The 20501-nt window shown below is 49.7% G+C and overlaps 2 protein-coding genes across 5 annotated transcripts; both read right to left on the reverse strand.

Annotated features, from left to right (window-relative positions):
- Nucleotides 1-6009: 6009 nt before the first annotated feature.
- On the reverse strand, nt 6010-9234 carry LOC124473211 (angiopoietin-4-like; the record flags this gene model as incomplete). The annotated part of the gene is made up of 5 exons (XM_047028547.1): nt 6010-6712; nt 6953-7132; nt 8161-8278; nt 8794-8885; nt 8991-9234. Coding segments are annotated over 5 exons (957 nt in total), but the record flags the coding sequence as incomplete, so codon positions are not given.
- Nucleotides 9235-11281: 2047 nt separating this feature from the next.
- On the reverse strand, nt 11282-15979 carry LOC124473210 (angiopoietin-related protein 1-like). 4 transcript variants are annotated; one of them, XR_006956703.1, is made up of 9 exons: nt 15820-15961; nt 15304-15373; nt 15129-15156; nt 14929-15020; nt 14639-14756; nt 14250-14411; nt 13666-13939; nt 11582-11666; nt 11282-11472 (listed from the first exon to the last, which is right to left on the reverse strand). XR_006956703.1 is itself a non-coding variant. In XM_047028545.1 (8 exons), exons 1-7 carry the CDS (start codon nt 15972-15974, stop codon nt 13677-13679), a joined length of 765 nt encoding a protein of 254 aa, XP_046884501.1. In that variant the 5' UTR covers nt 15975-15979; the 3' UTR covers nt 11282-11666; nt 13666-13676. The 4 variants fall into 4 exon arrangements, 3 of the variants coding, with proteins under 3 accessions (XP_046884501.1, XP_046884500.1, XP_046884502.1); XM_047028545.1 differs by having other exon boundaries at nt 11282-11666; nt 15943-15979; XM_047028544.1 differs by lacking the exons at nt 11282-11472; nt 11582-11666 and adding an exon at nt 11904-11995 and having other exon boundaries at nt 15943-15979.
- Between the last annotated feature and the right edge of the window lie 4522 nt (nt 15980-20501).

A 20501-nucleotide genomic window follows, 5' to 3' on the forward strand; every position in this document is an offset into this window, starting at 1 on the left:
CCCCCTGCCTCTCACCTCCCCCTGCCTCTCACCCCCCCCTGCCTCTCACCTCCCTCCCTCCCTCTGCCTCTCACCTCCCTCCCTCCCCCTGCCTCTCACCTCCCTCCCTCCCTCTGCCTCTCACCTCCCTCCCTCCATTTCTACCATGTATTCTCCAAACTTCCCTCCTTGCCCTGTCACCTTAATGGAGCATCACACACCATCACACACACACATAATCACACACACACACACACCATCACACACACACATAATCACACACACACACACCATCACACACACTGTGTGACGCCAGAGCCAGAATCTCAGGGAGAGAGATGAGAGGGGGCGGGTCCTCAAGGGTGATGACATCATCCTGACCTTTAGGTGGATCACAGCAATGGTGCACTCCCTCCCTCCTCTCCCCTCCGCCCTCCTTTCTCCTCCTCCATCTCTCATCTCTCCTGCCTTGAGCTAGTATATATTTTACCACCTCCTCATTTTCCCTCTCTCTCTCAATGTCTCTTTCTCACTGTCTCTATTTCTGTCACCGTCCCACTCTCTCTGTCTCTCTTTTACTCTCACTCTGTTTCACACTCAAACAAACAGACATAGACAGAGACAGAGACAGAGCAAAAGAGGGGAGAGAGAGGAAGAATATGTGTTTGTGTCAGTGTGGTAGGAGGGATTAAGGGGTGCGTGAACAGTTATTTGCATTCCTAAGTTCTCATGAATAGTGAGTATTATGTCGAGTTGAGAGACAGACAGACAGACAGACAGACAGACAGACAGACAGACAGACAGACAGACAGACAGACAGACAGACAGAGAAAGGGACAGAGGAGGGTGGTTCTATTGTGAGGTTAGGGGGCTCATATGGAACAAAAGTCGTAACCTGTTTATACAGTCTTGCAGTCACAGTCCCCTCCTTGATGTGTGTGTGTGTGTCTGTGGGTGTGTGTGTGTGTGTGTGTGTGTCTGTGTGTGTGTGTGTCCGTGTTTGTGTCCCCCAGTTAATGAAACCATCTTCAAGCTCCTAGGTTTCATATGTTGGTCTGATTTAATGACTTAATCTGGTCTCAAGTCAAACTGTCATGTGACTGTGGAAATCCGATTATACTGAGATATGAGGGTATGAAGCTTTCAGTGTGTGAATTTGTCTGTGTGTGTCTGTGTGTGTGTCTGTGTGTGTGTCTGTGTGTGTCTGTGTGTGGATGTGTGTGTGTCTGTGTGTGTGTCTGTGTGTGTCTGTGTGTGTGTGTCTGTGTGTGTGTGTCTGTGTGTGTCTGTGTTGATCTGATCATCTTGAGATATGAAGATCTGCGATACCAAAACTGCACATCTTCAGTACATAAACTGCACATCTTCAGTACATAAACTGCACATCTTCAGTACATAAACTGCACATCTTCAGTACATAAACTGCACATCTTCAGTACATAAACTGAGAAAAAGAAAAAAAGAGACATTTATTTATTTGTGTCATTTTCCAGAAATGAGCTTTCAGCAGCAAGTGTCATATTCCTCACTCTCTCTCCCCCCTCTCCCCCCCCCCTTTCTCTCTCTCTGATAGGGATATTACATTGTCTGGGTCTCACACATAGACATTTGATGTTAAGACTTTATTATGGTGTGCCTCTGGCTCGTTCTTGAAATCAAATCAAGCACACCCTGCACCAGGGGGGCCATTTTCACATCTACCAGAGAGACATATAGGCGTGTTTAATTAGGGTGTGTGTGTGCAGTGGATGGGTGTATGTGTTACTATGCTGTTATGTGTGTGAGAAAGAATGAGAGCGAGAGACACACACAGGGGCACACACGCAGGGCCGGCGTGAGTACCTACGGCGCCCTAGGCAAGATGTTTCAACCCTTCGGTATTTGGTGCCCCCCTCTTCATGACACCCTAGGCGGCTGCCTGTAGCAAACGCCGGCCCTGCACACACGTACAGTAAACACCTATATACACACGCACACACACATCATCGATTCCTTTCGACCCACTCCCTCTACCGCTACTCAGCAGTCAGAGTGTGATATGTAGTTAATACATGGTAATGCTATGCTGCATATGTAGTTAATACATGGTAATGCTATGCTGCATATGTAGTTAATACATGGTAATGCTATGCTGCATATGAACGCCCAGAGAAAGGTAATAGCTTGTGGGAATTTAGAATGTTCTCCCCTTTCGCTCCCTCCCTCCCCCTTCCTCTCCCCCCTCCCCCCCCCCCCCCTTTCCTCTCCCCCCTCCTCTCTATCACAGTACTGTAAAGCCCTTATCTGTCTTCATCCAGAAGGTCCGATGTGTGTCGGAACCTGGCGCTCAGTAACATCTTCCTGTTTTCCTGGACTTCGTTGAATTTATATTGATGAGTTCATCTCTTCCTCTCTCTCTTGTGTCTCTCTGCCTGTCTCTCTGCCTGCCTGCCTGTCTGTCTGAACACACACCCCCTCCAGACCTCCAGGCATCTCCGTCAGACTGGAGAACATGGAAGCCAAGTAATTACCAGCATGTGTGTGTGTGTCTGTGTGTGTGTCTGTGTGTGTCTGTGTGTGTCTGTGTGTGTGTCTGTGTGTGTCTGTGTGTGTCTGTGTGTGTGGCTACATACACTATGTGTGTGGATAGTGTGTGTGTATGTATGTGTGTGTGTGGCTGTGTGTGTGTGTGTATATATGGTGTTGGCCTAAGGCTAACTCTATGTGTGCCCTTTAGGTTGACAGGAAACATGTCTAATTACACTCTCTGATCTTTCTACCTTTCTCCCCCCATCTCTCCCACCTTTCTGTCTTCCTGTATCCCCCCTCTCCCCGCCCCCTCTCTCTCCCTCTCTACCTCCCCCCCCCTCTCAGCCTCTCGTGTGTGTGTGTTAGAAACAGCAAGTGTGTATCCTTTGACCTGGAACAGTAATAAGATAATAACTCGTGCATCTCTATGGTTACACCCTGACAGCTGCCATGTCATCAACAGATGAGAAGATGCAGTGTACCTGGTGGCATGCATGGCTGCTGAGCAGGACTGGAGAGGAGGGGGGAGAAGCAGTGCAGTGTACCTACTGAGCAGGACTGGAGAGGAGGGGGGAGAAGCAGTGCAGTGTACCTACTGAGCAGGACTGGAGAGGAGGGGGGAGAAGCAGTGCAGTGTACCTGCTGAGCAGGACTGGAGAGGAGGGGGGAGAAGCAGTGCAGTGTACCTACTGAGCAGGACTGGAGAGGAGGGGGGAGAAGCAGTGCAGTGTACCTGCTGAGCAGGACTGGAGAGGAGGGGGGAGAAGCAGTGCAGTGTACCTGCTGAGCAGGACTGGAGAGGAGGGGGGAGAAGCAGTGCAGTGTACCTGCTGAGCAGGACTGGAGAGGAGGGGGGAGAAGCAGTGCAGTGTACCTGCTGAGCAGGACTGGAGAGGAGGGGGGAGAAGCAGTGCAGTGTACCTGCTGAGCAGGACTGGAGAGGAGGGGGGAGAAGCAGTGCAGTGTACCTGCTGAGCAGGACTGGAGAGGAGGAGGGAGAAGCAGTGCAGTGTACCTGCTGAGCAGGACTGGAGAGGAGGGGGGAGAAGCAGTGCAGTGTACCTGCTGAGCAGGACTGGAGAGGAGGAGGGAGAAGCAGTGCAGTGTACCTACTGAGCAGGACTGGAGAGGAGGGGGGAGAAGCAGTGCAGTGTACCTGCTGAGCAGGACTGGAGAGGAGGGGGGAGAAGCAGTGCAGTGTACCTGCTGAGCAGGACTGGAGAGGAGGGGGGAGAAGCAGTGCAGTGTACCTGCTGAGCAGGACTGGAGAGGAGGGGGGAGAAGCAGTGCAGTGTACCTGCTGAGCAGGACTGGAGAGGAGGGGGGAGAAGCAGTGCAGTGTACCTGCTGAGCAGGACTGGAGAGGAGGGGGGAGAAGCAGTGCAGTGTACCTGCTGAGCAGGACTGGAGAGGAGGAGGGAGAAGCAGTGCAGTGTACCTGCTGAGCAGGACTGGAGAGGAGGGGGGAGAAGCAGTGCAGTGTACCTGCTGAGCAGGACTGGAGAGGAGGAGGGAGAAGCAGTGCAGTGTACCTACTGAGCAGGACTGGAGAGGAGGGGGGAGAAGCAGTGCAGTGTACCTGCTGAGCAGGACTGGAGAGGAGGGGGGAGAAGCAGTGCAGTGTACCTGCTGAGCAGGACTGGAGAGGAGGGGGGAGAAGCAGTGCAGTGTACCTGCTGAGCAGGACTGGAGAGGAGGGGGGAGAAGCAGTGCAGTGTACCTGGTGGCATGCATGGCTGAGTTTTATATGTCATTTTGTTTTACACGTTTACAATTACAATACACTTTGTGGAAAGGCTCAATTGAAAATTGAAAAATAAAGTGATGAAAGGGCTACAGTGTTTGTCCATGTATCTTTGCGGTAAATTTGGACATTTGGACATTTGCTTAATAAATTTAAAGTAAAGTAACTAGTAGTGAAGTTACTTTTCAAATGCAGCAACTAGTAAAGTAATCTAGTTACAATTTTCAGAAGTAACTTGTAACTTGTAACAAGTTACTTTTTCTGAGTAACTACCAGTGTTGGGGTTGTTACTCAGAAAAAGTAACTAGTCGAACGCGCCTAATGTCTACGTACCAGCAGCTACCTCACTCAAATCACTCTAATCAGTCTCTGTGGCATCGGTGCCCAAACAAGCAAGCACACAGGCAAGCATGCAAGCACCACTAAAAGAGAACTTTTCGGACCGGCAAAAATGGCTTGGGTAACGCAGGAAAGCGGGTTCCTGAGGTTTAGTAAGGTAGTGTAGTTAGCAATATTTTGAGTGTAATGCGTTACTTTACTTTGTTACCTATAATAGTAATATCGTTTCTGTAATCCGTTACTTTGTAACTCAACACTGGTAACTACCCCAGCACTGCCTACTCTACATGCTTAACTACTGCTAACCTTGACCTACTCTAAATGCTTAACTACTGCTAACCTTAACCTACTCTACACGCTTAACTCCTGTGTGTGTGTGTGTGTGTGTAGCAAGTAACAGAGTGGATTCTGGAACTCTTAGAGCTTCCCAAACCCTAGCTGTCGGCACTGCTGCCGGGATGCCATCACTACCATGGGCCTCATCCCCACCTATCATCCCCACCTATCATCCCCCACACACACACACACACACAGACACACACACAGACAGACACACACACACAGCGCTCCTGTGCGATGGTGCTAGGTGTAGTGAGCCGTGTCTGATGACAGCTAGCGTCAGCTGTGCCAGACTGCTCTGCCTCCGCACACAACCCCTGCTCCCCTGACTCCTGATGGCTGCCATGTGCTGTGTGTGTGTGGGGGGGTGTGTGGGGGGGTGTCTCTCTGTGTGTGTGTGGGGGGGGGTATGTGCGTGTAAGTTCTTACGTGGTTGTGTGTTTGTTGTGTGCGTTTATGCATGCATGTGTCTCTGTGTGTGTGTACGTGTGTCTCTATGTGTGTGTGTGTCTCTCTGTGTGTGTGTGTGTGTCTCTGTGTGTGTGTGTCTCTGTGTGTGTGTGTGTGTGTCTCTCTGTGTGTGTGTGTGTGTGTCAGGGGGATATAAAAAGTGATGATGACGGGAATTCTAACGAGCAACAAAGTTCAGGCTCTCATTTCCTGGGAGTTCTTATTCTCACACACACACAGGAACAGACATCATAAACACACAGGACACACACACACAGCTGACTCAACAGACAGAACACACACGTTGATCAGATGTACCTTATGCTCTCCCTGCACACATCCAACATGGCCAACAACCTGTCCTGACCAATTAAGTTAATTACCCAGAGGGCTCTGCTCCTCAGTCTAACCAATCAGGAACACGTCCTAGTGTACAGAGACTGAGGAGTGAATGTGTGTCCAGTCAGAACGCATCGTACAAGTTTAGGTATGGTCAGGGTGGCCCCATTCTGACATGACACACACACGTTGTTTTCCTGTTAAGCACCAGACCATTCCTTGCCCAATATCAACCTTTGGCCCTCAGTATCCAAGCCCAGTACATTTGTACAGAGCGAAGCTTTAATACATTTAAACAGCAATGCTGCACATTTCTTTGTCCTAAGCATAGCTTTATTAATATTCACATTACAGGACTATACACTGCATGGGAATGATTGATGTCTGTGTGATTGCTTGGTAATCAAGATTGCTTTGCTTTTACTGTTTTGACAGTTCTGATTGTTTTACACACATTAAACAAGTTACAGGATTATTTTGAAACTGGTTGAAAGCCCCCCAATATAGGCCCAGTGTAAACTGGTAAATTACTGGTTGGTTTGGAACATCCGAATTAAAGGATTCATCCCGATCTATAGTCTAAACACTGCATGAATGAATAGCCTTGTCCCCTCAAATGTCTAGTGCAGTGGCAAACAAGGACACAGGTGATCCAAACCCACTCCAATGATATAAACATCCTTGATCCTCCTCAGAAGGAGCCAGATGTGTTGTCCTTCATAGCCTTGAACATCATGCGTGAGGCGCTGGCTGAGTAGGGGCCGGGCCCCCTCCAGGTGAGCCAGTGGAGGCCAGACGCCCAGCCCCGGTTCTCTCCTGCAGGGTGCCAGTCACCGTTTAGGCTGGCAGATCCACAGCGACTGTACCACCAGCCCCCTCCCATAAAAGATGTGCACTTATTCACTGCAATGTCACCGAAGAAGCAGGGAGAACAGCCGTCTGTGTCCACATCTTTAGTGCTGAAGCCAAAACCGTTCTGGTCAGCACCATCAGAGCCTCCCCGGATGGCGTCACCTGTTAGGGGAGAGACAGTGGATCAAGCCCTGCTGCAACAAGCTGGGGTTAAACAGCCTCCTCTTGGTCAACAGTGGAGAGATGTCAAGCAGATTCATTGACTCTCAGACAATGTTTAAAATCTTTATCATATTATACATATACATTTGTCAAAATATACATTTGTTCAGATATTATACTATTATACTAGATACTATTACTAGATACTATTAGATACTATTATACTAGATACTATTTTACCTGCGTTTCCCCTGTAGTTTCCAACCGAGAGCTTGTAGGAACTCCTCAAGCCACCCAGCTTGAAGTCATCGTACTCAGCGTAGGCTTCGCCCCCTTCAAAGTCCCTCACGCTCACCTTCATGGTCCACCTCCTGGTCTTGGTTATAGCGTAGACTTTACACAGGCCCAGCCAGTGGTCCTCTAAGAGGGAAACCACATATTTAGGTGTGACCAGTGTTGGGTAAGTTACTTCAAAAAAGTAATTAATTACTAATTACTTCATCAATATTGTATTTAAAATACTTTAGTAATTACTCTGTCTGAAAAGTAATTTAATTACTCAATAAGTAATGTAATGCATTACTTCTTACAATCCCTAAAAACCTTGACTGGATAGACATCAGAAAGGAAAGTCTTTCAAGAATTCAATACAAGTCAAACTTGGAACAGTTTAGCCTTTTAGCTTTTTAAAACATAGCCTACTAATACTCAACATTTTAGTAACACATGTAACCTTCTTTCATCTTTAGTTACCAAACAAGATGTGCATAACACAAAAGCTTAACTTTAAGTTAAACACGACATCACAGGATTCTACAGAACGCAGCAATAGCATCTCTTCCTGCAATCTAGTTTACAATATTTGTTTTAAGCTCACCTTCAGACACTTTCTGCACTGGCGATGTCAAATCAAGTTTTGCCTGCTTAACAGGTGTTGCTGAGGTGTTATCTGTCGATGCCAAAGTAAATTCCTAGTGTGTGCAAACTTTCATGGCGATTAAAACCCTTTCTGATTCTGATGAACATGGATCACTCAAAACTGTTCGTCGATGCTGCCTGGTGAGGTGCTTCAGTAGGCTACTTGGCACTTGTTTAGTTTTTCACAATGTATGCTTCATGTTTTGAACAATTTTAAAGAGGCAGCGTTCACTTGACCCTAAAATGATACATTTAGATTTTAATTCAATATTGATTTATACAGAACTGTTTGACTAATTTACAGTATGTAAGGCAAGTACATTACAAGTAACTGTAATTAAATTACCTAAAAATGAACTGTAATCCCTTACTTTACTTTTTCAGTGGATAAGTAATTTAATTACAGTAGACCAACACAGGGTGTGACGCCTTCTTAAAAATGAATTATATGTATGATGTTGAAATGACCGTGATAACCGTGGTTTGTCTCCATCATGGAACATTTATACAATAACAGTTGAATGCCTTACTTCGTGGACTGCCAAAGCCATGTTTGTACTCGGCCCATTTCCTGTCAAAGGAAACGGCTCCGCCAGTCCGCCGCTGAAACACCGTCCATCCTCCATCAGGCAGCATCCGACAGAACACCTGAACTCAGGCAGAGAAACACTCAAACATCACTTCTCACATCCAGCTAAATAACGTTTCAGTTTCCTCCTTCTGTAGCATCCAACAAAGCTGCCAACTCACTAACTGTCACCTAGTGACAAGGCCGGCCCAACTGTCACCTAGTGACAAGGCCGGCCCAACTGTCACCTAGTGACAAGGCCGGCCCAACTGTCACCTAGTGACAAGGCCGGCCCAACTGTCACCTAGTGACAAGGCCGGCCCAACTGTCACCTAGTGACAAGGCCGGCCCAACTGTCACCTAGTGACAAGGCCGGCCCAAGTGTTTATGGGGCCTTCAGCAAAATTGATTTGGGGGCCCCTCAGCTTTGCTTATCGTTGCAGATAAAAAAAAAAAAGTATATATATATTTTTTTTATTGCATTGAACTGTAATTTAATGTGCTCTTGGGGGCCCTCTGGTGGCCACAGGGGCTCTAAGCAGCTGCTTAGTTCGCTTTTACCTTGGGCCGGCTCTGCCTAGTGACGTCACCATACCTTGAAAGGAACATTGAATCCCAGGGGCTGGATGAGGTAGACTCCACTGGCTGCAGTGGGGAAGAGGTCTTTGATGTTGCTGCAGTCCGTCCCTGAATAGACACATGTTTGTAGAATGATGCTAGGACAGTTTGAAGTTAAATGATAAGTGAACTCATGAGACAAAGTTTGAAAGTAAAAGTAGCATGAGAATATACCTTGAACAAGTGGAGGTGGTCGGCGTGTTGGACGTGCAGGCGTTGGACGAGCAGGCGTCGGACGAGCAGGGGTCGGACGTGCAGGCGTCGGACGTGCAGGCGTCGGACGTGCAGGCGTCGGACGAGCAGGGGTCGGACGAGCAGGCGTTGGACGAGCAGGCGTCGGACGAGCAGGGGTCGGACGTGCAGGGGTCGGACGAGCAGGGGTCGGACGTGCAGGGGTCGGACGTGCAGGGGTCGGACGTGCAGGGGTCGGACGTGCAGGGGTCGGACGTGCAGGGGTCGGACGTGCAGGGGTCGGACGAGCAGGGGTCGGACGTGCAGGGGTCGGACGAGCAGGCGTCGGACGTGCAGGGGTCGGACGTGCAGGCGTCGGACGTGCAGGGGTCGGACGAGCAGGGGTTGGACGTGCAGGCGTCGGACGAGCAGGGGTCGGACGTGCAGGGGTCGGACGAGCAGGCGTCGGACGTGCAGGGGTCGGACGAGCAGGCGTCGGACGAGCAGGCGTCGGACGAGCAGGGGTCGGACTAGCAGGGGTGGGACGTGCAGGGGTGGGACGTGCAGGGGTCGGACGTGCAGGCGTCGGACGAGCAGGCGTCGGACGTGCAGGGGTCGGACGAGCAGGCGTCGGACGTGCAGGGGTCGGACGTGCAGGGGTCGGACGTGCAGGGGTGGGACGTGCAGGGGTGGGACGTGCAGGGGTTGGACGTGCAGGGGTGGGACGTGCAGGGGTCGGACGAGCAGGGGTCGGACGAGCAGGGGTCGGACGAGCAGGGGTCGGACGTGCAGGGGTCGGACGTGCAGGGGTCGGACGTGCAGGGGTCGGACGTGCAGGCGTCGGACGTGCAGGGGTCGGACGAGCAGGGGTCGGACGAGCAGGCGTCGGACGTGCAGGGGTCGGCCGTGCAGGCGTCGGACGTGCAGGGGTCGGACGAGCAGGGGTCGGACGTGCAGGCGTCGGACGAGCAGGGGTCGGACGAGCAGGGGTCGGACGTGCAGGCGTCGGACGAGCAGGCGTCGGACGTGCAGGGGTCGGACGAGCAGGCGTCGGACGAGCAGGCGTCGGACGAGCAGGGGTCGGACTAGCAGGGGTGGGACGTGCAGGGGTGGGACGTGCAGGGGTCGGACGTGCAGGCGTCGGACGTGCAGGCGTCGGACGAGCAGGCGTCGGACGTGCAGGGGTCGGACGAGCAGGCGTCGGACGTGCAGGGGTCGGACGAGCAGGGGTCGGACGTGCAGGGGTCGGACGTGCAGGGGTCGGACGTGCAGGGGTCGGACGTGCAGGCGTCGGACGTGCAGGGGTCGGACGTGCAGGGGTCGGACGTGCAGGGGTCGGACGAGCAGGGGTCGGACGTGCAGGGGTCGGACGAGCAGGCGTCGGACGTGCAGGGGTCGGACGAGCAGGCGTCGGACGAGCAGGCGTCGGACGAGCAGGGGTCGGACTAGCAGGGGTGGGACGTGCAGGGGTCGGACGTGCAGGCGTCGGACGTGCAGGGGTCGGACGTGCAGGGGTCGGACGTGCAGGCGTCGGACGAGCAGGGGTCGGACGAGCAGGGGTCGGACGTGCAGGGGTCGGACGAGCAGGCGTCGGACGTGCAGGGGTCGGACGAGCAGGCGTCGGACGAGCAGGCGTCGGACGAGCAGGGGTCGGACTAGCAGGGGTGGGACGTGCAGGGGTCGGACGTGCAGGGGTCGGACGTGCAGGGGTCGGACGTGCAGGGGTCGGACGTGCAGGCGTCGGACGTGCAGGGGTCGGACGTGCAGGGGTCGGACGTGCAGGGGTCGGACTAGCAGGGGTGGGACGTGCAGGGGTCGGACGAGCAGGCGTCGGACGTGCAGGGGTCGGACGTGCAGGCGTCGGACGTGCAGGGGTCGGACGTGCAGGGGTCGGACGAGCAGGGGTCGGACGTGCAGGGGTCGGACGAGCAGGCGTCGGACGTGCAGGGGTCGGACGGGCAGGCGTCGGACGTGCAGGGGTCGGACGAGCAGGCGTCGGACGTGCAGGGGTCGGACGAGCAGGCGTCGGACGTGCAGGGGTCGGACGTGCAGGCGTCGGACGTGCAGGGGTCGGACGTGCAGGGGTCGGACGTGCAGGGGTCGGACGTGCAGGCGTCGGACGTGCAGGGGTCGGACGTGCAGGGGTCGGACGTGCAGGGGTCGGACTAGCAGGGGTGGGACGTGCAGGGGTCGGACGAGCAGGGGTCGGACGTGCAGGGGTCGGACGTGCAGGGGTCGGACGTGCAGGGGTCGGACGAGCAGGCGTCGGACGAGCAGGGGTCGGACGTGCAGGGGTCGGACGAGCAGGGGTCGGACGTGCAGGGGTCGGACGAGCAGGGGTCGGACGTGCAGGGGTCGGACGAGCAGGGGTCGGACTAGCAGGGGTCGGACGAGCAGGGGTCGGACGTGCAGGCGTCGGACGAGCAGGGGTCGGACGAGCAGGCGTCAGACAGGCAGGGGTCGGACAGGCAGGGTTCGGACCTGACTAAATAGTGAAAACAAGGAGATCTAGTCCAGTGTAGTACTGGGACCAAGTGCTGGCGAGGACATTTTACCAATTCACACAATGAGGAGACAGTTCCTGTCCTACTCACATTCTGTCCGCGTACTTGCTCAGTCAGGTTGAGGAGACACAGCAGTCCAAACACCAGTCTCAAGTAAGTCCTGCTCCTCATGTTGCTGAAGAGAGTAGTGTTTTTAAGTATAATAATACAATATTTGTAGCAATTGTGCACTTTTACATCCTATAATGACAACAATTTAAAGTTTTTAAACTTTGGACATATCCTAAAATAAAGGTACAATTTTACACCAATAAAAACACACCATGAAATGACCAATAGCTGTTTAAACAAGTACATCAAAAACCAGTAAAAAAAACTAATCTAAACCCACTACAATGAGTATTACTTGCCTGTTTGTTTAAGCACTTCGTCAGGGCATGAAGTGAAGCCAATATAATCTCCACTGCAACAAGTCCATCATTTATATGGTTCTGGACATTCCCACTGGTAAATAATAGGGGGAGGTGGAATGGGATAGGTTGAATAGTTTAACTGTGACTATTTAGAATGTGGAAATCACAAATCATGTCACTGGCTTGGCCTGTGTAAAGTCAACGCTTTAGGCAAAGCTTTCGGCACAAGATGGAGCATGAATTATACATTATACTCTCCCCTTGTGTAATATGATGGAGATACAACCAGGATTTAAAACATTGTCTATACCTGGACACACATAGCTATTGTTAAGCCCTCGGAGTCAGCCCTAGAGGACAACACATCTGGCTCCTTCTGAGGAGGATCAAGGATGTTTATATCATTGGAGTGGGTTTGGATCACCTGTGTCCTTGTTTGCCACTGCACTAGACATTTGAGGGGACAAGGCTATTCATTCATGCAGTGTTTAGACTATAGATCGGGATGAATCCTTTAATTCGGATGTTCCAAACCAACCAGTAATTTACCAGTTTACACTGGGCCTATATTGGGGGGCTTTCAACCCGTTTCAAAAGAATCCTATAACTTGTTTAATGTGTGTAAAACAATCAGAACTATCAAAATAGAAAAAGCAAAGCAATCTTGATTACCAAGCAATCACACAGACATCAATCATTCCCACGCAGTGTATAGTCCTGTAATGTGAATATTAATAAAGCTATGCTTAGGACAAAGAAATGTGCAGCATTGCTGTTTAAATGTATTAAAGCTTCGCTCTGTACAAATGTACTGGGCTTGGATACTGAGGGCCAAAGGTTGATATTGGGCAAGGAATGGTCTGGTGCTTAACAGGAAAACAAAGTGTGTGTGTCATGTCAGAATGGGGCCACCCTGACCATACCTAAACCTGTACGATGCGTTCTGACTGGACACATACCCCCTCCCCTATAAGAGTCATGGGGCTGTGCTTCAGAGACCTAGTGGCTATTCTCTCTGCTTGCAAACGTAATACAGGGATTGAAACGTTCCATTGCTTCCTGGTTCTACCTTTTCTGAATTGAATAGGTGGAGTTAAAACTGTTATAACACACCTGACCCGTACAATATTGATGTCTTGTGACATGACGGTACTTGCGCTCTAGAGAAGGTTTTGGATTTAAAGAACTGGAGCATCTGGATCACACTTGCTGCCTTCTCCAAAGCAGACAGTTGGGCAGTCAGTGTTTATTCAAGCAAGAGTCTTACCGTGCGTGTCCACTACAGCGGCGCGGAGCGTCGGCTTCCAATCCATTTTCAATGAAACCGGGCGTTGACGCTCTCGTACGCTCCCACAATGCCCTACACGAGCGTTAACGGCCGGTTTAATTGAAAATGAATTGGAAGCCGACGCTTCGCACCGCTCCGCTGTAGTGGACACGCGCAGTTACAAGACGTTTTGTGGAAACGTCGCCCCCCCCCCCCCCCCCCCCCCCGTAGCAGAAGACCCAACATGTTCTTGGTAGAGCCTCCCCCCCCCCCGTAGCAGAAGACCCAACATGTTCTGGTAGAGCCTTCTGTGTATGAACACAAGTCCTTGTATGTGAAACCAAACCACAAGGTGCAGACACCTTTAACAAGAAATATGAAATTAATTTTATTGTAGCATAGAATGCACTTTTATCCAAGACACTTTACGTGCTTTTCTATCCTCTAAAATGTCTAACTCAAACGGCAAACAAGGAAAGCTGATACCAACTTACTAGAATGAGATCTAAATAGTCTTGATCATCATGCGTGAGGCGCTGGCTGAGTAGGGGCCGGGCCCCCTCCAGGTGAGCCAGTGGAGGCCAGACGCCCAGCCCCTGTTCTCTCCTGTAGGGTGCCAGTCACCGTTGAGGCTGGCAGATCCACAGCGACTGTACCACCAGCCCCCTCCCATAGAGGAAGTACAATCATTCACTGCAATGTCACCGAAGGTGCTAAAGCCAAAACCGTTCTGGTCGACTCCGGGGAAATGCCCACGGATGGCATCACCTACAAAAAGGAGAGCCCATTGGTCAAAGAGCTGTTGGAATCCAAGTGGACAAAACAACATTCTAAAACCTGGTCATACGTCACAAGAGTAATGTGTGATTCTCATCAAGATCATGTTTAAGCAGTCACAATCAGGGTCGTAGATAACCGATGGTGTGCCCATAAAATATCATTCTTAATTTAAAAAAAGGGTGTGTTGGGGGTGTGAGAAAGTTAAAGTGAGACATTTTGTAAATTGTAAATTGTATGACAAATTAAATGCATTATGAAACCTACACCCTTGCATTTATTTCGATGGAAAATCCTGTACCTGCGTTTCCCCTGTAGTCTCCAACCGTCATCCTGTAGGAACTCCTCAAGCCACCCAGCTTGAAGTCATCGCCCCCTTCAAAGTCCCACAGGTTCACCTTCATGGTCCACCTCCTGGTCTTGGTTAAAGCGTAGACTTTACACAGGCCCAGCCAGTGGTCCTCTAGGAAGACAACTGATCACTGTGAGATGTAAGTGACACCATCTAGGAAACATTGTAGCTACCATGTGGCAAGTGAAACACACAAATCTGATGTGGTCGTCATAACTGTATATCATAGTGTGCAAATCTAGCTGGTCTTCAAATCCCTGTGAGCACAGCTGAACACTACAGATCAAACCAGAACTGAAGCGTGCAGTATGTATTCTCTGATACATGCCATGCCTTACGTCGTAGATTGCCAAAACCATGTTTGTATTTGGCCCATTTCCTGTCGAAGGAAATGTCTCTCCCAGTACGCTGCTGAAACACCGTCCAGCCTCCGTCGGGCAGCATCTCACAGTAGACCTGGGCTCAGGGGAGACAAACATGCAGCATCTCACAGTAGACCTGGGCTCAGGGGAGACAAACATGCAGCATCTCACAGTAGACCTGGGCTCAGGGGAGACAAACATGATCACTGGGTTTGCAACAAAGTGCTTCTGCAAACTCCTAACCGTCACCAGTGATGTCAGCATACCTTGAAAGGCCCCCTGACCCCTGGGGGCTGGATGAGGTAGACCCCACTGGCTGCTGTGGGGGACAGATCTCTGATGTTGCTGCAGTCCGTCCCTGCGTGCACACACCCCACACCATTGTAAGATGCAAAGAACTGGTAAATAAAAGTAAATACTTGAAAATGTGAAGTCAGCGTGTAATGAAGGGTTTGTGTGAACACACCTTGAGCCACTAGGGGTTTAGGTTGACCCTAAACAAAATAGGAGCCTTTGTTAAACAATTATTGTACAGCACAGGATGCAGAAACAGAACAATTGTCTTGTCCGCGTAGAGTTACTGTCCTGGGAATGAACACATGAAATAAAACACTGTATTTATCTTAATTAGTGCGTCTTACTTTAGCCTGGTCAGTCAGGCTGAAGAGAGACAGGAACAGTGTAGTGTAGCAAGCCACGAGCCTCATTTTGCTAAAGGAAAGGAGAAAGACATTCTTAAAAAACAAGTCTGCGTGCCAGTCAACTATATTTGTATTAAAAATATTTTTTTCTGTGATTATTGGACAAACGTAATGTTTACATGTACCAATACAACATGTTTGTCGTATGTTATTTGGACGCTCCCCTGCAGATGGGTTAGTCCATACTGATTAATAACCTGGGCTTCGTTTCCCGATAACGAGCAAAAAACGAAACCATCGATATTCCTTACGTGTGTTTCCCAAACATACTCGTAAGGAGTAGGCTAATCTATGCACTTTCATGAACTTGGAATTTTCAAGAGACACTTTAGCTACGATGTCTTTGGGAACGGCCCGTAAAACTAAGATTCGTCATACGATGTATTCTACGATCAATTTAGGCTTACGACGCTTTCGGGAAACGCAGCCCTGGGCTTGTGGGTTCGGGGTGTGTACCAGGATCAGTCTGGGTCACGAGTGCATGGTTCCTTAACTTCTTGTTGACTCTGGGATGCCATGCTTCTTCATTTCACCCCCCAGACCTAGAAATCTACTAGGGGTTTTAATCAAACTATTCACCTTATTCCGGAAGTCACGATGGGCGCGGCCATCCGTGTATTCTAATTTCCGGTTTAGATACTTTCCGCTTTATAACAGTACGAAAAGAGAATGTCTTAAACAGGCTCTGGTACTAATTTAAGGCCAATATAGATGCCCAGCGTCAACTGTGCAGTTCGTGGCTGCCACAACAGCTGGAGAAAACGGAATCAGACCCAGAGGTCCGAGTGTTGTGGGTGACATGACTTTACATCGACCTCCAACAAAAGTTCTTAGGATCTGTGTCCCTGGCTGAAGGCGCTGAATTAAAAAAACACACCGAAGTTTCCTTTTGTCTGCTCGTATCACTTGCAACATAAAGTGTGGAATAATAGATAAACTAGCTATATTTTCTTGCTTGTGACTATGACATTGACAGAATACCCGTAAAATGATCTGCGTATCATCGACAGGCTGTTTTGGTCTCTCATATACAAACACAATTGTCCTCAATTGTCCTCACAACTATTTGATATGGAATAACAAGAACATTTTTTAATACACAAATCTCTCCTTTTGGAAATTTGGGTCTGTAATAATATCTTGCTGGTAGATCAATTATTTAATAAGAAGGGTAATCCTTTCACTTATGAAGAGTTTCTTGCTAAAAACAGGATACCAGTCACACCTGGGGATTATGCAAAAGTATTTGGCACAATACCCTCTGGTATTTGTATGCTCTTTAAATCTCAGCCAAGGGTTACACTCCAACATTGGCCCCTTGTGCATAATCTTGTTACATTTACATTTATGCATTTAGCAGACGCTTTTATCCAAAGCGACTTCCAAGAGAGAGCTTTGCAAAAGAGCATAGGTCACTGATCATAACAACGAGGCAGTCCCAAACATTGCAAGCAGCCAAAACATGAAGCATACATTGTGAAAAAATTAAACAAGAAAAAAGTGCAGGACAATACCTGTAGAAGATCAATCAGCAGTAAAATATTTCACAGCGAGTACAAGACTTAACTTCCTTATAACTAACCTACAAGAGCAACAAGTCACTCAATAAGAGTCATTGTGATCCTGGAGGAAACTAACATCAGGTCCAGCCAAGCATTCCTACCGTTGTACTCCCGGAACAAGTGCGTCTTGAGCCTTTTCTTGAAGGTGGGGAGACAGTCAGTGTCCCTGATGGAGGTGGGGAGCTGGTTCCACCATTGGGGGACCAGGCAGGAGAAGAGCTTGTGTTGGGACCGGGCGGTCTTAAGCGGTGGGAACACCAGGCGGTTGTCTGAAGAAGACCGTAGGTGACGGGTGGGGGTGTAAGGTTACAGGAGAGACTTGATGTAGTCGGGTGCAGTCTAGAAAAATCTAGTTAGGTCTATTAATATATAAGTGTATGAGTGGGGGTCTGCTTGTGGAGCTTTGGGGCTTTCTTTTTGTTTGTCCCGAGAGAAGGTGCGAAGCTTCGGCCATGGAAAACTGAAAACACAGTGACATCTGGAGGTTCGCAGACGTAATAACAGCCCTTAACACTCGAGACTGCATGACATATACAACGTTACAACTCGATTCCTTCAAGCAATACAAATGGACCGATCTTCAGATAGTCGTGATCACTAATTATTAAAATATATAGAGCAAGTGCTCCAACTTCGTAGTGCTCTTCAGTACCCTGTGGTATCTTTAGCTGTAACCAAGTAGGCTATGTTATCAATAACCCTACATGTTGACTTTCATCAGTGTTTGGGGAAAATGTGCTTGTGCAACACGGCAAAGGTGTAATATGGTTTTATATAGGAGCAGTAGCATACCTGTTCCACTGTGCTTGCTTGGTCTTACGCTGATCCGCTATTATAGGCTAGCCTACATAGCGTTTGCCAAAACGCTTGAGTACAGACAGTAGGCTACAGTATGCCCAAATCTAAATACGCTTGAAATTTATTTTTGGAAAAATGGCTAGCATTCCAGAATGCTGGATAATGTATTGGCAGATTGCCTTTTGAAATGTTGTCTAGCAAGCATGGGCAGAGCGGAGGGCAGATTCGGCTTGAGCCCCGAATTTTTTTCTGAAAAGCCCCGAATCTTTTAGGTTACAATTTGGGTTGTTGTTTTCGGGAGTCCAACTAAATGTTAAACATAAAGCTCTAACTAATAGCCGAAAGCTTCGCTCGCCCACTACAGACAGTAGGCCCGCTCTCAGTAGGCTAATTGTGAAAGTCCCTATCTAACATCACATCAAACCCAGACGTCTTAGGTTTGGGCTAAGCCCCGAATGTTTAGAACGTGTCAGCCCCCCCGCCTGCTACCAAGTAGGCCAAATTAGTTTGTTCATGGATAGGCTAGTTAGCTAACTTTCCCAGCATCGCTAACTTGTGGTTGCCAGGGGCCCATGGCAGGGCTCGCTTCCTGTTGCTATGGAAGTGTCGCTGCACGTTTAGCCGCACTTAGCTCCCAGGGGAACCTTCATTAGCTAAAGCTAACTATCATAAACGGTGGCTCCTTAAAACAAGCAAAATATGCAAACGATTGTCAAACCAAGTTATCATAGTTTACGACAATTAATAGGCTAGGCCTATGTGACCTATAAATCCACTTGGCCAAATTTGGTTAATCCTGTTATCCACTGTAATTCATTGCCCCGGAACTAGGAATTGTTCAGGAATTTGCCCAAATCTGGCAACGGCGAACGGGCGTATCTCATTCTTCTTATTAAGCCTCCACTGGCGTCCCTATGTGACTCGCGCGGTATAGCGCAAAGTCTCCAAATGCTCAGCTAGAACACAACTCGGGACAATGACGAGTTTCTCCAAAATCACTTTTATTGACCCAGAAAGCCGCTGAGATCTTCTGCCCAGGTGTTGTAGAAGATACCATCAGGTGTGGGCTCCGTTCGTGACATACAGCTTTTGCTTTAGATATGTTTCCAGTAAATCTCTCTTTTCTTCTTTTTTTTTTTACAGTGCTCTGACATAGTTCAGTGGCTGAAATAAATACAGTGTGACTCTTGTAAATACTGAATATTATATAAGTAGGCCTAGATAAAAGATGATCAGACAGACAGACAGGCAGGCAGGCAGACAGACAGGGAGGCAGACAGACAGACAGACAGACCAGACATCACCAAACTAGGCTGTGTTAGAACACGCCGGGAACACATGGGCTACATACATAAATACATACATACATATATACATACATACATATACAGTTCCTTTAAATACGAAGAGCAATGTCTCAGTCCTCCTGTGAGGTCAGGGGAAGTTTGGTGGTCAGGGAGGAAGGAGGGTGAGGAGGGAAGAAGAGGAGGGAGGGTGAGGATGGAGAAAGGGTGAGGGGAGGGAGGAGAGAGGGGAGAGAGGGTGAGGGGAGGGAAGAGGGAGGGGAGAGAGGGTGAGGGGACAGAGGTAGGGGGGTAAGGGAGGGACGAGGCAGTGAGGTGACTGACATTAGGGAGGAACTGTGGTCTCGTCCTTGTAAACAACTTTGTAAACAACCTTGTAAACAACTGTGTAAACAATCTGGACATATCTTCTGTTTTGTTCTCTGACATTGAAAACACGTTTCTATGGAAACATGCATGTTAGCGTAAGGTGAAGGATCATATGACACAGATTCTACATCTTCAGGAACCAGGAAGTGATGAATTAGACATTGTGATGACACGTACACTAGATGTGATGACAAGTACATAAGATACGATGACACGTACACTAGACACTGACAGTGAAACAGATCTCAGCTTCAGACGATGGCAGTGTAGCACCACAGACCTGTGTGTTCTCTGCTCAACCTCGTGGACAGAGGAACAGCAGGCTCGGGTTTGGAATCGGACCGTACCATATTCTGTCAGCACTCCTACAGGACAGAACTACCCAGTTAGCAACAAGAAGCTGAGAGGCCCGCTCTTTATACTGTTGAGATGCTCCCTCCCTCCCTCCCTCGAGCGACAGCAGGAAACATCTAAACAGTACACAGTAGGGGCCAGTGGAGGCAGGATCCATCCCTGTGTCTCCGCCCCCTACTCTCGAACTTTGACCCTGAAGGTGACGCGGCCCAGGAACTTGTCCCTGTCGTCGTTGTTGCGCAGGTCCGAGCCTTCCACCCTGCACTCCAGGGTCAGCTCGGTGTCGTAATCCTCCGGGCTCAACAGCAGCTTCACTGCCACCAGGGGCTGAAGATACCGCTCCTGCAGGGGGAGAGAGAGGGAGAGAGACAGTGGGGGAGAGAGGGGGGAGAGAGCGAGGGAGACAGGGGGGGAGAGAGAGGGAGAGAGACAGTGGGGGAGAGAGACAGTGGGGGAGAGAGAGAGGGAGGGAGTCAGTGGGGGAGAGAGGGAGGTAGACAGTGGGGGAGAGAGGGAGAGAGGGAAAAGGGGAGCGAGGAGAAAGAAGGGAGAGAGTGAAGGAGAGAGAGGGATAACATGGTTGTGGTGTGATACAGAGCACGTCTGACCCGCAGCAGGGTCAGAATCACAACATCTCCACTGAGACTCACATCTTCCTCATCCAGAAGACACTTTCATCCAAAGCAGCATTTAGAAAGTACAGCTGACACTTACATGAGTCCTCTTTCCATAGTACGGGAAATACATCTTA

This window comes from Hypomesus transpacificus, chromosome 10 (genome assembly GCF_021917145.1).
Source record: "Hypomesus transpacificus isolate Combined female chromosome 10, fHypTra1, whole genome shotgun sequence".
Classification (NCBI taxonomy): domain Eukaryota; kingdom Metazoa; phylum Chordata; class Actinopteri; order Osmeriformes; family Osmeridae; genus Hypomesus; species Hypomesus transpacificus.